Consider the following 14,997-nt stretch of genomic DNA (forward strand, 5'->3'; position numbering starts at 1 on the left):
TGGGAAAATAAAAGTTGTTTTAAAATCAGATTGAAAATAAAAAATGTACTCCTAACCAGTCTTTCATTCATGTGTAGCGCTGCTGTCTCACAGCGCCTGGGTGGTGCAAGAAGACGTGGGTTCAATCCCGCCTCAGTCTACGTGGAGTTCGCAGGTTCTCCCCGTGTCTGCGTGGGTTTCCTCCAGGTGCTCTGGTTTCCTCCCACAGTCCAAAGACATGCTGTTCAGGTTCCCCATAGTGTGTGAGTGACAGTGTGTTCCACTGATGTATGAATGAGTGACCCAGTGTAAGTAGTGTACACTCACATGGCAGCATCACAATGCATTTAGGCATGTAGACATGGTCAAGACGATCTGCTGAAGTTCAAACTGAACATCAGAATGGGAAAAAAATTTAATTTAAGTGACTTTGAACGTGGCATGGTTGTTGGTGCCAGACAGGCTGGTCTGAGTATTTCAGAAACTGCTGATCTACTGGGATTTTCAAGCACAACCATCTCTGGGGTTTACAGAGAATGGTCAGAAAAAGAGAAAATATCCAGTGAGCGGGGGTTCTGTTGGCGAAAATGCTTTGTTGATGCCAAAGGTCAGAGGAGAATGGCCAGACCGGTTCGAGCTGATAGAAAGGCAACAGTAACTCAGATAACCACTCGTTACAACCGAGGTATGCAGAAGAGTATATCTGAACGCACAACACGTCGAACTCTGAAGCAGATGGGCTACAGCAGCAGAAGACCATACCGGGTGCCACTCCTGTCAGCTAAGAACAGGAAACTGAGGCTACAGTTCGCATGGGCTCACAAAATTGGACAATAGAAGATTGGAAAAACATTGCCTGGTCTGATGAGTCTCGATTTCTGCTGTGACATTCAGATGGTGGGTCAGAATTTGGCGTAAACAACATGAAAGCATGGATCCATCCTGCATTGTATCAACGGTTCAGGCTGGTGGTGGTGGTGTAATGGTGTGGGGGTTATTTTCTTGGCACAATTTGGGCCCCTTAGTACCAATTGAGCATCGTTTAAATGCCACAGCCTACCTGAGTATTGTTGCTGACCATGTCCATCGCTTTATGACCACAGTGTACCTATCTTCTGATGGCTACTTCAAGCAGGATAACGCGCCATGTCACAAAGCTCAAATCATCTCAAACTGGTTTCTTGAACACGACAATGAGTTCACTGTACTCAAACAGGCTCTACAGTCACCGGATCTCAATCCAATAGAGCACCTTTGGGATGTGGTGGGACGAGAGATTCGCATCATGGATGTGCAGCTGACAAATCTGCAGCAACTGCGTGACGCTATCATCTCAATATGGACCAAAATCTCTGAGGAATGTTTCCAGCACCTTGTTGAATCTATGCCACGAAGAATTAAGGCAGTTCTGAAGGCAAAAGGGGGTCCAATCCGGTACTAGCAAGGTGTACCTAATAAAGTGGCCGGTAAGTTTATCTAGCAGTGTAAGTCACCTTTGTGAATAAGGTGTGTGGGCTGATAACACAACATAGAGTTCATTGGAAGTTGCTTTGGAGAAAAGCGTCTGCTAAATGAATAAATGTGTATTTTCACAACGTTGAAGTTTGGCTTCACATTGCATATTTCTTCCCATTTAGAGAGCAAGGATATGTCAAGATGCAACCCTTGATAAAAGATATGTGTTAAATCTGTAGTCTAGGCATATAAAAGTCACGTTTCAAACAGGTCTTTTCATATACCTTGTGAATGTTTGTGAAATTCCACGAGGATTTAACAAGTAGATTTTTCATAAAAGCCAGAGTCAACGTGCCTCCGTTTTCACGCATCACACTAAAAGATGACATTTTTTCTGAGAGTTTTCCAACACTGCAGGGAGCGCCAAATTGTCCGCGTGTTCACATTCCGGGACAGCAGGTGGCGGTAGTGCATCTGGAGCACATCACTCATACACCAAAGAAGAAGGAAAAGGCGTTCGGGACCTCGTCGCTTCTATCGCGATATTTTGTCGGGGGTCTTGAGCGTTGGTGCTGTGGAAATGTCGCTAGTTTTCTTTGCAAGAATTTTGAAGCAAACCATTTGCTCCAGTGATACTTGTTACGCTGGTCGAACATTTGCTACTGTTCGAAGTATTAATTTAAAAGTTGCCCGAAGACCAGCAGCAGTACAACACTTTTGAATCTCTCGGTTTTGCTCTTTTTCCACATACAAAACTAACCTCCAGTGTCCGTTTTCTTAAGTGGTTTTACTTTTTAAGTAGCAAAAATGAAAGTTGTGCCTATGTCCTGTATTGGCGTACACGTAAAATGACCGTAGACGCGTTTTAATTAGACTCCTGAGATTGCCAGAGAGGAAGTCCATGAACACACACACACACGAAAGGCAGGAGAAATGAGAATGGACTCTGTGGGTTTCTGCAGTTCTCTAGCAACATGTCCCAGCAGAAAGCGTTCAATGACAGCAAGAATACAAGAGTGAACGGAAGCCAGTCGTTTGCAGGGGAACCTGTGTCCACTGAGCGGGAAGAACGGCACCGGGACTCGCCGTGGATTGTATCCGAGCTCCTGATCCAACCTGCGCGTTAAACACTTAATACGCTGACCGAGCCCAGGCAGCTATTTCATAGGATTAGAATGGAGCCCGAGGAACACGGAGCGCCTGTGGTCAAGCCAAAATCTTGCGACACGAGTGAGACTGAGTGAAGGAGACAGGAAGAAAATTCCCAGTGGCGAGAAGCTGCTTTTCCGAACCGAGAGCGAACCAGTTTTCCTTTGCCATGTGTACAGTATGGGAACCGATTGCGGGAAACAGCTTTTCGTCAGAGGTTCACATCTGCGTAGAAGAGCGAAAGACATGTTTTCAGCACACAGAGTTAGTAGAATGTGAAGTCCAGCGAGGGAAACGTACTGTACTGTAGTACTGGGGATAGCTGGTAGTGTGGTGGTTAGAGCTGTTGCCTTTTAGGCACAAAGGTCACAGGTTCGGTCCCCACCTTCAGCTGTAGTACCCCTGAGCAAGGTACTTACCCTAAAATTACCTAGTTGTATAAATGGGGGCCACGGTGGCACAGCGCCTGGGTGGTGCGAGAGGGCATGGATTCAGTCCCTGCTCAGTTTGTGTGGAGTTTGCATGTTCCCCCTATGTCTGTGTGGATTTCCTCTGGGTGCTCTGGTTTCCTCCCATAGTCCAAAGACATGCTGTTCAGGTTCACCCATGGTGTGTGAGTGACAGAGAGAGTGTGTTCCATTGATGTATCGATGAGTGACCCAGTGTAAGTTACCTTGGTGAATAAGGTGTGTGGGCTGATAACACTACATAGAGCTCATTGTAAGTCGCCTTGGAGAAAAGTGTCTGCTAAGTGAATAAATGTAAACTACTGTACTCTAAATGAGGGATCGGAGCAGCGGTCTGTCCACCTTCAGTCTCGGTCTGTGCCATCGGATACTTCACCGACTCTAGTAAAAGTGACGGTCGCTATAGTAAACTAGGACTTCTTAATAAGGGTGGGAAAAGTCTTGAAATCAGCAAGTGGAGGAAATACAAATGAACACCATATATCAACAACATACGTGCAATAAATAACACTGATAAAATAGATGGACATCAGAACGTCAACAATGTATTTGTACCGGGAGCCCTGGCAGTGAGGACGGTCCCGCGAGATTGCTTCACATACTGATTTATTATGCTGCGTCAATTTATAGATTTCATCCATTCCATCTTCAGCCACTTATATTTTCACCAGGTTTAGGATCAGGTCAGTTTTAAAACATCAGTTTCAGTCTACATTTTTTTCTTAAAACCTTGTTGCCGTGATATTGTCCCGTTTTCTGCTGTGAAACAGAAAGAGTTGTCGTCTTTTCTTCAGTGTCTTTTAAACACTCAGCACTTTAGAGGGGCTTCTTTTCCAAAACACACGTCTCGCGTTCGACATCCCCTTCATTGTGACTTGAAGCAACGGCAGAAATATTAAAGCGAAAAATTATAACGTATAAATAATGTTGTAATTTTAGCTAAGTTAACCTACATTGGTACAAATACAGTGCTTAGCTTTCTTAGTTGTGTCAACAAGGTGAACTGTAGGAGAATCATTTTTATTGTCTGTACTTACTGCGAGGATACTTTTTTATTAAATCTCTATTCTAATTCACATCAGTGCTTCAAGTGGAAAGAAACAAACTAAGTTTACTTAAGAATCACATGTCTGCAACTGTCTCTCTTTCTGCTAATGTAATGCACAAATTGTATTTTCTATGAGATGTACGTCGCTTTAGAGAAAAGCATCTGCTAAATGAATAAATGTAAATGTAAATTAATTGGTGGGAGGTGCTTAGGGAGTATGGGGTGCCGGGGCCACTACTGCGGGCCATTCGGTCCTTGTACATACGGAGCGAAAGCTGTGTCCGCATGCTCGGCATTAAGTCAGGCCTGTTCGGTGTGGGTGTTGGACTCCGCCAAGGTTGTGCCTTGTCTCCACTCCTGTTTGTGGTTTTCGTGGACAGGATATCAAGGCGCAGTCGAGGTCAGGAGGGCATTCTGTGTGGGAGTCGGAAGGTGACGTCTCTGCTTTCTGCAGATGATGTTGTCCTTTTGGTACCCCCACAGGCTTGCCTCCAACACGCACTGGAACGGTTTGCAGGCAAGTGTGAAGCGGTCGGGATGAGGATCAGCACCTCAAAGTCTTGAGTCCATGGTTCTCTCATGGAAAAGGATGGCATGCCCCCTCCAGGTAAGGGGAGAGAATTTTCCCCAGGTGGAGGAGTTTAAGTATCTTGGGGTCTTGGTCACAAGTGAGGGGAGAAGGGAGCGTGAGATCGGCCGCAGACTGGGAGCAGCGGCAGCAGTAATGCGGTCGCTGTACCGGACTGTAGTGCTGAGCCATAAGGCGAAGCTCTCCATTTACCGGTCGATCTACGTCCCTACCCTCACCTATGGTCATCAACTCTGGGTGATGACCGAAAGAATAAGATTGCGGATACAAGCGGCAGAAATGAGTTTTCTCCGCAGGGTGTTGGGACTCACTCTCCGTGACAGGGTGAGGAGTTCAGACATCCGGGAGGAACTCAGAGTAGAGCCGCTACTCCTCCACATTGAGAGAAGCCAGTTGAGGTGGTTCGGGCATCTGATAAGGATGCCCCCCTGGACGCCTCCCTTTGGAGGTATACCGGGCACGGCCAACCGGGACGAGGCCCCAAGGTCGGCCCAGGACCCGCTTGAGGGATTATATCTCGCAGTTGGCCTGGGAACGGCTGGGGATCCCCCAGGCTGAGCTGGAGGAAGTTGCCGGGGAAGGGGCGGCTGGGCCTCTCTGCTCTCCCTACTGCCACCGCAACCCTACTAGGACAAGCGGGAAAGAAAATGGATGGTAAATTAATATGTGTTTCCGGATACTTTTTTTACTTACTCTCTTCTTGTATTTCTAAGAGCTACTGAAACAATTTTCATCCTTGTTTTCTGTCCGTGTCGATGACATGTATAAAAATGAGCGGAGAAATGTAATTCCCGTTGCTGTAATACACTTGGCGCACTGCGAGTCCGATCTTGCGGAACACACGAAAAATAAGTTAAATACCTACTGATCTTTGTCCCTTCCGCGCTTTCCCACAGTCGCTGCATGGTTTGGCATGGAGACAAGTAGTGGAGTTCAGCAGCACACAAGTTCCCATCGCAAAATGAGACTTTAAACCTCTTATACCAGTTATACCCCAGCTCCGTTCTGCTGGGCTGCAGGGTCAAATCCCCTGTTGCGCTTCTCAGCTCCTTCTCACTGCAAGATTGCAGTAATTGTACCCAGTTTTGGGACAGGAAAGGACTGTGCTTTCTTCATTCACACACCAAAACCACTTTATTCCAAGGGGGGGGGGGGGGGGGGTCGCAGCAAGCCGGAGCCTAACCTGGCAACATAGGGCAGAGGGCCAGAGGACACACCCAGGAGGGGATGCCAGTCCATCACAAGGCACCCCAAGCAGGACTCAAACCCCAAACCCACTGGAGAGCAGGCACAGGCCAAACCCACTGAGCCACCATGGCCCCTGCTTTCTTTATTCCTTCTCAGATTCACTCTGCTCTGCTCTATCAGAGGCCTGTGCAGCGATTCATGATCATCATTTTCTCCCTTTGTTGCAGAGATTTTTGCCTCACAGCTTTCGCTCGAACCGGTGTTGCACACATGACGTGTTTAAAGCACATGTTTGAATCACACCGCCCACCGTCACCTTGAAATGTGTAAACAGTGTAAAGGGCCATATCCACTCAGTGAGACTAACGCACTCCAGAGATCAGCTAAACGGCCGTCCTCGTTCTTTCTCTACATGCGAAAGATAAAGTGCCCTGTGCAGAAGCTACAGTATAATGTCATAAATGTCACCCCGTTCACAACGTATTTTATGATTTTCCTTTTTGAACCACGCAGAGGTAGTGAAAACGCTTCTCAAGTATGGAAAACTTAATCACGCAAGGAGAAAAAGTGAAGGAAGTGTTCTCATGGTAACAGTGACCTTGAAATCATACACAAAGGAGAGGAAGTATCTGTTTTTATTTGTGATAAATGTGAGCATTGTTGGGGGGCGCAGCGGTGCAGCGGGTTTGGCTGGATCCTGCTCCCTGGTGGGTCTGGGGTTCGAGTCCTGCTTAGGGTGCCTTGCAATGGACTGGTGTCCCATCCTGGGTGTGTCCTCCTCCAGCCTTGCGCTCTGTGTTGACAGGTTAGGCTCTGGCTCCCCACGACTCCATATGGGACAAGTGGTTTAGACTGTGTGTGTGTGTGTGTCAGAGAGTTCTTACTTTCAGCCTTCAGGTGTGTGATTTGGAAAAATCCTGCAGAATTGGGGAGAAAAAACAAACTCGTGCTCTCCATGAGAAAGAGTTTCATCGTGGCAGCAGTCGAACAAGTTTATGACTTTAATAATGGAGAGAAACCTTGTTATTGTGGGAAATATTTTGCGACAACTGGGATCTTGCAGAATATTATGCAAATGTAAACGAGAAATTACCTTTAGATGATCTAATAGCTCTTGAAACCCTTGTTTTTATATATATTTAATGACTGTTGCTATATTTTCCAGTAACAGCAATCCTGCCTGCCTTGGAAAACTAAAACGTTTTGTTATTTCATAAAGAAGGCATAATTTTGTAAAGATACTGGTAAGAGCTGCCATCCAGAAGACGATCACATGATACATTTATTTGTAGCCGAAACAGCACGTTTGTGATGTGTGGAAAAACCTGGGTTCGCACCTTAAACTTTTTTTAACAAGAGTTGCGTTTTTATTTTTTGTAGTTTTACAGGAAACATTTTAAATGATTACATTTAATTATATGATTTAGATTAACGAAGAATCGGGTGCAGTCCGAGCGATTAAAGCGGCCCCTTGGCCACTCAAACCAGGTGTTGTGGGTTCCAGTCCCATCCGGTTAAGTGACGAAGCGCTTTTAATACAGTAAATAACCACTTCAGAGTAACTTATGGCTCGGAGAAGTTTTAAAACGCAGAGGTCAAAAAAGCTGCACGATTTCGCTAAGGACACCGACCGAAGGTGAAACGCGCCTGAAAAAAAATCAAGGGGAAAAAGTAAAAGAATTAACACTGTTTGGATGGAGTCACGTGCTGGAAATGTTGAAAGCCGCAAACTGGGGATAAATTGGTTGTTCAAGAGCGGAACGAGAGCGCTGGAGTCCCACCTCTCAGCGTCTCCCACAGGCAGCTTTCACTTCTGCACGTGTGTACTATAAAGCGCGCGGCGCGAGCTCGAGGCGCCCCGACCGACAGGACCGGCTGTTCCCGTCGACACGGACCCTTCACGCGCTCTTCACGTGCCCGCACGCGAGACATGGTGGTTTCGGGCCGCGCGGCCGCGCTCCTCTGCGCGACTCTGTTCGCCGTGATTTGGACGTGGGCGCGAGCGAGCGGTGAGTGAAACGACAGGAGCAGTTGAAAACCCAAGATAATAATGGTAGTAAGTTGGTAAGTGGAAGGGCGACTGAAGTGGAAGTAAAATTCGCTGCCAGGAGGGAATTTTTGCGCACGAACTAAGCGCTTGGCGGTTCCAAGTGCGCCTGTCTGGGGGACACCGGGGGGGGGGGGACAAGGGTCCTGCTGTTGACCCCAGCTCACCCAGATGGGGTAACGTAGGGACTGTCCCAGCTGTGTCCTCCTACATGTAACCGACTTCGACACCTAGAACTAAGGACAGTGTGAGTCTTGTTTAAACAACCCCCGTGCTGTGTGTTTTTATACAAGGGCGGCATCGAGTAGCGCTGCTGTCTCCGCCTGGGTGGTCTGAGAGGATGTGGGTTCGATCCCTGCTCAGTCTGTGTGGCGTTTGCATGTTCTCCCTGTGTCTGTGTGGGTTTCCTCCAAGTGCTCTGGTTTCCTCCCATGGTCCAAAGACATGCTGTTCAGGTTCTCCCGTAGTGTGTGAGTGACAGAGAGTGTGTTCCACTGATGTATGGATGAGTGACCTGGTAAGTAGTGTATCTAGCAGTGTAAGTCACCTTGGTGAGTAAGGTGTGTGGGTTGATAACACTACATAGAGCTCATTGGAAGCCCTTTTGGTGAAGGAGACAGCTGGTAGTGTAGTGGTTAGAGCTACTGCCTTTGGACCCAAAGGTGTCAGGTTTGAGCCTCACCTATAGCTGCAGTACCCTTGAGCAAGGTACTTGTCCTAAATTGCTCCAGTAAAATTACCCAGCTGTAAAAATGGGTAAATAATTGTAACCTCAATACTCTAAGTCGCTTTTGCAAAAATGCATACGTGTAAATGTAAAAGCGTCTGCTACATAAATGAGGAGCTTCGTTGTCATGCATTCTGCAGAAACGCATGCTGCCACCGTGTACTGGGACGCTGCCCACAAGACCGTGCTGCTGAAGGAAGGGGTGCTTGACAAAGAAGGGGACGCCTATGGATTTTTCAAGAACACGCTGTCCCAAACGGGCTGGGGTGTCCTGGAGGTGCGGGCAGGCTATGGGGTAACCCCACAGCATGATGAGCTCACCTTCTTCCTGGCAGGATTCCTGGAGGGTTACCTTACCGCTCAGTAAGTAAACTCTGTTGCCGACATGTGTGGCTTTGATCGCTACCGTTATCACGTTACATTAGATCAGTTTGCCTGTTGTGATTGCTTTAATTTTTTTTTTTTTTTTTCCCTTCTTCCTCCCCCTTTTTAAACCAGGCAGATGTTTAGCCACTATGACAACATGTATCCTCAGTTGATTAACAGCCCAGAAGTACTGGCAACTGTGAAGGACTTCATGAGGTAAGATTTGTCCCCTCCTGGAAATGTTGAATGACCAACTATATTGACTTACTCAGCCTCTTTAAATCCCTGTTCTGTTTCTCCCCACAGTAAGCAGGACTCATGGACAAGGAAACAAGTGAAGACTAACAGCACTGACCCATTCTGGAAACATGTAGGCTTTGTGGTGGCCCAGATGGATGGGCTCCAGGCTGGAGCTGCACAATGGGCCAAAAACCACCAGAGACAGGTGCGTAGAGTGATCTGGATAGGTTTAGATATAGCTTTCTGGTGTAGTTGGCCTTATATTAAGGCTTTGGTGTGACTGGGACCTCGAAGGTGGGTTAAAACAAAACTGAAGAGATGCATAAAGGCTTTAATTAGCCTCCCAGATTGGGTTTGCAACAAAAATCTCTTCTTGGAGAAGAGTGTGTGTGTGGGGTTTTTTCCTTTTAAAACTACTGTAGTTATAACCTATTAGACCAGTGGTCATGTGCCTAAACTTGTTTCTGTTCCTCTTCAGCCCCTGTCCATTTTTGATGTGCAGTTCCTCAATGCAGTGGGGGACCTCCTGGACCTAATCCCAGCTCTTTTTCCAAATAAAGATTATGCTGAAGGTCACCTGAAACTACCTGGCATGGGTCACTGTTCTGCCCTCATTAAGGTCAGATTCCTTAGCAAGTTCTTAAATCATCCTGGATGTATCTCTCGGTATATAACTTCTGTTAATCTTGGTCTAGGGCTGTTTCTTCCCCAATGCATCTTCATCTCTGTATGAAGCAGGGTTTGGATTTACAAATACACCTTTTACCAGCTCCTGCTGACCTTTGATCCTCAGATGTTGCCTGGCTTTGAGAACCTCCTGCTGGCACACTCGAGCTGGTACACCTATGCTGCCACTCTGCGTATTTACAAGCACTGGGATTTCAACCTGATGGAGCCACATGCTGCCACTGGCAAATTGTCCTTCTCCAGTTACCCTGGTCAGTGAAGAAAAGGGATGATAAGCTATAAAGGTCAAACTTTGCACTGAGGTGATTGGCACTGACTGTCAGTGCCATAAGGGTATCAATAACCCCTTGCATACATAAAGTTGGCCTAACAAGACCAATATGGCTAAAAGCTCTTCTGAGTGAGAGCCTTGAGGTATGAAGAAATGTTGGTATGATTCCTACAGATATAAATGGATTTTCCTGTTGTGGAAGGAAGTCTTCTCCTGGTCCGAGTGAGTGTACTAAAGTGTTCAATTACATCCATTATAGGGTTCCTGGTGTCCTTGGATGACTTCTACCTCCTGGGCAGTGGACTGATTATGACACAGACCACCAACAATGTGTTCAACACCTCTCTGTACTCCCTGGTGATGCCCCAAAGCCTGCTGGCCTGGCAGAGGGTTAGAGTGGCCCATTCTTTGGCCCACAGTGGGGATGAGTGGGGGAAAACTTTCTCCAGGTATAATTCTGGTAAGGAGTCCTACATTCAGAGTTTTTGAAACTAGTGTTTCAAACAATGTAACTGAATCTGGCTTGGGCTCATAATGTTTCCTTCCTCCAGGTACTTACAACAACCAGTACATGGTGGTGGACCTCAGTAAGATTTCTCTGGGAAAGAAAATTGAGGACGGTGCTCTTGTCATTGTTGAGCAGATTCCTGGGCTTGTAATGTATTCGGACCAGACGCCGACTCTGCGCAGAGGTGAGTTGCGCAGAACACGTCTTGCATATTTTACTGCTGTAAGTACAACGTGCGTGCGTGCGTCACTCTGCATCTGTAATTCCTAGACGATTCATATAAATGACAATGCTTAGCTCCCCCCCCCCCCCCCCATTGTATTTGTAAAACATTCTTTATTTGTATGCAAGTAAAGCTATGTTTTCCATAACTTATTTGAAAATCAGTTTTCAAATTATAGCATTTAACTAATGCAAGTATTTGAAATTGCCCACAGGTGTTCAAATTTATGAAGGGAGATGGGTTGGGGTTTTTTTTTTTTTTTTTTTTTTTTTTTTTTTGGGGGGGGCAGGATTGTTACATGCTCATTTTAAAATGTAAGTGACAAACATGCTACCAAACTAGACCTTTTATAATAGACGAGCATGATTAATCTTCACTTTTCCCTCTAGGCTACTGGCCCTCGTACAACGTGCCATTCCACCCTGAAATCTACAACATGAGTGGCTACCTTGAGATGTGGGAAAAATACGGAGAGGATTTCTCTTATGACCTCTGCCCCCGAGCAAAAATCTTCCGCAGGGACCAGGCTAACGTCACAGACTTGGCCTCACTGAAATACATAATGAGATACAACAGTACGTGTGTTTTAACGCTACTCCTACCCACTCAGGTTACTTGGTCATGTCTGGACTAGGTACCACCTAATGAGACTCTACTGACTGGCAACTACCTTTGCACACTCGGTCACATTTAATGAGCTTTCTCAGAGTTTAACAGAACTAAATCTACACTGATTCATTCCAGATTACAAAAATGACCCCTATTCCAAAGGAAGTCCATGTAAGACCATTTGCTGTCGCAATGACCTGTTGACGGTAAATGCCAAGCCAGGAGGCTGCTATGACACCAAGGTATGTTTGTCTTGAGTTTGATCTTTCAGTAAAATGTGTAGCTTGAGCCCCTTTCATGGACAGCCATTCATACACATCAAGTCTTGTACTCTCTGATACCAAGGGTATCTAGGATGTGAAATGGTAATACTGCGCTTAAACTAGAAATGCTTTGAAGAACTCCGGTTCCTGCTCAGTTGGACTCTTCTATAACATTGGAGTAAGTGTACAAAATCTTTCTGCAGGTCACAGACTTCAATATGGCACAGAAATTTAAGGCAGAGGCTGTGAATGGGCCCACAACCCAAGGTGGGCTTCCACCCTTCTCCTGGAGCCAGTTCAATGACACTGTGCATGAAGGCCTGCCCCTTGTCTATAACTTCACCTTTGTTCCCATGAAGCCCGTTCTCTTTATCCCCTGAGCCCCGGGGATAAGTGGATGAATGTATAGAAGAAAATGTCCAAAGTGGTGGTTATAGAATTACAAGGATGTTTTGAGGCTGTAATTAGAAATGACATTCCTGCCATAATACTGACACTTTAATATGGAGCTTTGAACATTAGAAAAGATGTTTCAGAGGAAAAGTAAGCTTGGTAATGTCAGCGTATGGCCCGGTTGGCCACTGGGGAGCCTTTCATAATGGTAAATCATTGCTCTTGTGATCATGGTGCTTGATCAGGCAATCTTATTTGCATATTGGATACATTAAGATTACCATCTTTTTTGTTACAATAGGATTCTTCTAGAGCCTGGGTCTTAAAGATAGGTATTTGTAATGACTTTTTAAAAGGCAGGAACATGATTCTGCAGTCCAGTGAAATTTCTCAGGGTAACTTTTTAAATGTGTACAAACTTTTATACATGTAATAAAGATTGTTTATGGCAAATGTTAAATTCATTGCTTTTTGAATGTACTTAATCTATGAGCAAAGTGTTATGTAGAGTCTTGCCATATGGTTTTATTGCAGTTAGAAGTTCAGGTGTTCATACTGTTAAGTAAAATGTCACTGGTAAGTCAGCAGGTTTTTAAATATTAGCTATTCATTTGCATCAGAACATAAGCCAAATACATTTTCCCAGTCTGCCTTATGCTTACTTACAGAGAAGGCATTTTTTTATATATATTTTTATTTATTTATATATATATATATATATATATATATATATATATATATATATATATATATATATATATATATACTACAGTGTACATGTGCAGACATGGGTACATCAAGATTAGAGGAAGTGAGTATTAAAAAGTGCACAAATGTTGACTATAGCTGTTGTTCATGTTTCACTGGATATGTCAAGCACTGAGTCAGTGGGTTGTGAAGATAATCCAACAGCGTGACACAAACTGCTCCAACACAGTACAGTCTGCACAGCCTTGACAAGGTTTAGACATGTCTCTGGGCACATACAAGTGCATGTGCAATCGTTCACCTGACCTCAACTATGGTCAATAACAACACACATGCAGATTGTCTGAACCGCTTGTCCCATACGAGGTCGCGGGGAGCTGGAGCGTAACCTGGTAGCACAGGGCGTAAGGCTGGAGGGGGAGGGGACGCACAGAGGACGAGATGCCAGTCTGTCGCAAGGCACCCCAAGCGGCACTCGAACCCCAGACCCACCACAGAGCGGGACCCAGTCCAACCCATCGCACCACTGTGCCCCCCTGGTCAATAACTGTGGTACTCCAATTTCTGCTGCCAGCAAAAAGGGGAAAAAAGTCATTTTTTTAATGAAACTATTTTCTAAGTGCAGTGTTGCATAATGCTGTGATGCATCTCCTACTTGGTGTGTTTCATTTATGACTTGTGCATGTGCTGGGGGGGGGTCCTGGCTGTTGGCCCCACATGCTCATTACCCAAAGAAGGACTTTCTGACCCTAGGTTTCAATACATGGAGAAAAGACATGTTTCCTCTGCCTATAACACACAACTATTTCTTTTAATGATAGATGGTCTGTTTCTTTTGTGCTCATTGTACAGTGATGTCTGTACTTGGTTTCAGGTGCCCCCCCAAGGGACCATCTCAGTGATTCACTCTTTCCTATTCTTCAGAGGAAGTGAAACATCTCGAAGTTCGCGATTCTTTGGCTTCCCTCCGTGTCGTCGCTTTCCCTCACATACACAAACACGGAGTGCTATAGCACATGTGGCAGTTTCTAGGCATCGGTTCCTCTGGTGGACAAGAGGCCCGCAGTTATGAAGAGCTGCGATCGCGGTCAAAGGTGGGATAAACTAGTCAATAAGTGCGTACCTGGATCGGAGGACCAGCCGCCACAGGTCACAGGTGAGTTGCAGCGAATCGGTCTATGGAGATTCAACCAAGACAAAAGGTCATATTTGAAAATGAAACTAATGTCTAGGTGCTGGTGCAGATGAAAGCATTTAGGAAGACTGATTGTACAATGACAAAGATTTGTGCAGTAAATCTGATGGGTTTTCACGACAAACAATGACAAACAGCAACCACAGAACAAGAAATCACGCCGCAAAGGTCAATGGTCGTGTCCTGCTTTGCTGTTTCAAAACTGGTTCTCGCCACAGATTCGAGAATGTCTTTCCATTAATATCTGAAACTGTACAAAGCTGTTTCTTCCACTGAATTCGGTGATTGTTGATTTTAAAACAGGTCCACTGCTTTGTCAGAACCTATTACAGTCCGTAGAACAATGCAAAGACAATCGAAGCAGAACTGGTGAAAATAATGTACTCGTTGCAGATGTTCCAACATCCTTGAAAGGGAGCACCAAGGCTCCCTGCACTCAGTCCTCGATGGTCAACACGTCCGTGTGGATATCTGTGGTGGCTGTCATGAGCATCTCCATCATAGCGCTGCTCCTGTGGTTCGCCATTTACCGGCGAGAGCGACGGCCCATCCAGCACACGGGTACGACAGCACACGCCGCCGGGATGTCCACACCAGTCAGCCCAAAGAGCGTTTATTAGGGTCACTAACGCGCAGATATCTATCTTTATATGTTAAGTTAAATTTAAAAATAGCATGCAACTTGGGGGTGCGGTGGATTGGACTGGGTCCTGCTCTCCGGTAGGTCTGGGGTTCGAGTCCTGCTTGGGGTGCCTTGCGATGGACTGGCATCCCGTCCTGGGTGTGTCCCCTCCCTCTCCAGCCTTGCGCCCTGTATGGGACAAGCAGTTTCAGATGATGTGTGTGTGTGTGTGCGCATGCAACTTATCATGGTTTCTTTTCTTT

At 45.9% G+C, this 14,997-nt stretch overlaps 1 protein-coding gene across 1 annotated transcript; it reads left to right on the forward strand.

Moving 5' to 3' along the window:
- Positions 1-7,604: 7,604 nt before the first annotated feature.
- plbd1a (phospholipase B domain containing 1a) lies at positions 7,605-12,653 on the forward strand. The gene is made up of 11 exons (XM_018738510.2): positions 7,605-7,884; positions 8,790-9,012; positions 9,148-9,231; positions 9,322-9,460; positions 9,734-9,874; positions 10,049-10,193; positions 10,473-10,673; positions 10,765-10,905; positions 11,334-11,519; positions 11,689-11,795; positions 12,020-12,653. The coding sequence occupies exons 1-11, from the start codon at positions 7,806-7,808 to the stop codon at positions 12,194-12,196; spliced, it is 1,623 nt and encodes a 540-aa protein (XP_018594026.2). The 5' UTR covers positions 7,605-7,805; the 3' UTR covers positions 12,197-12,653.
- The last annotated feature ends 2,344 nt before the right edge of the window (positions 12,654-14,997 follow it).

Source organism: Scleropages formosus, chromosome 3, assembly GCF_900964775.1.
Source record: "Scleropages formosus chromosome 3, fSclFor1.1, whole genome shotgun sequence".
NCBI lineage: Eukaryota > Metazoa > Chordata > Actinopteri > Osteoglossiformes > Osteoglossidae > Scleropages > Scleropages formosus.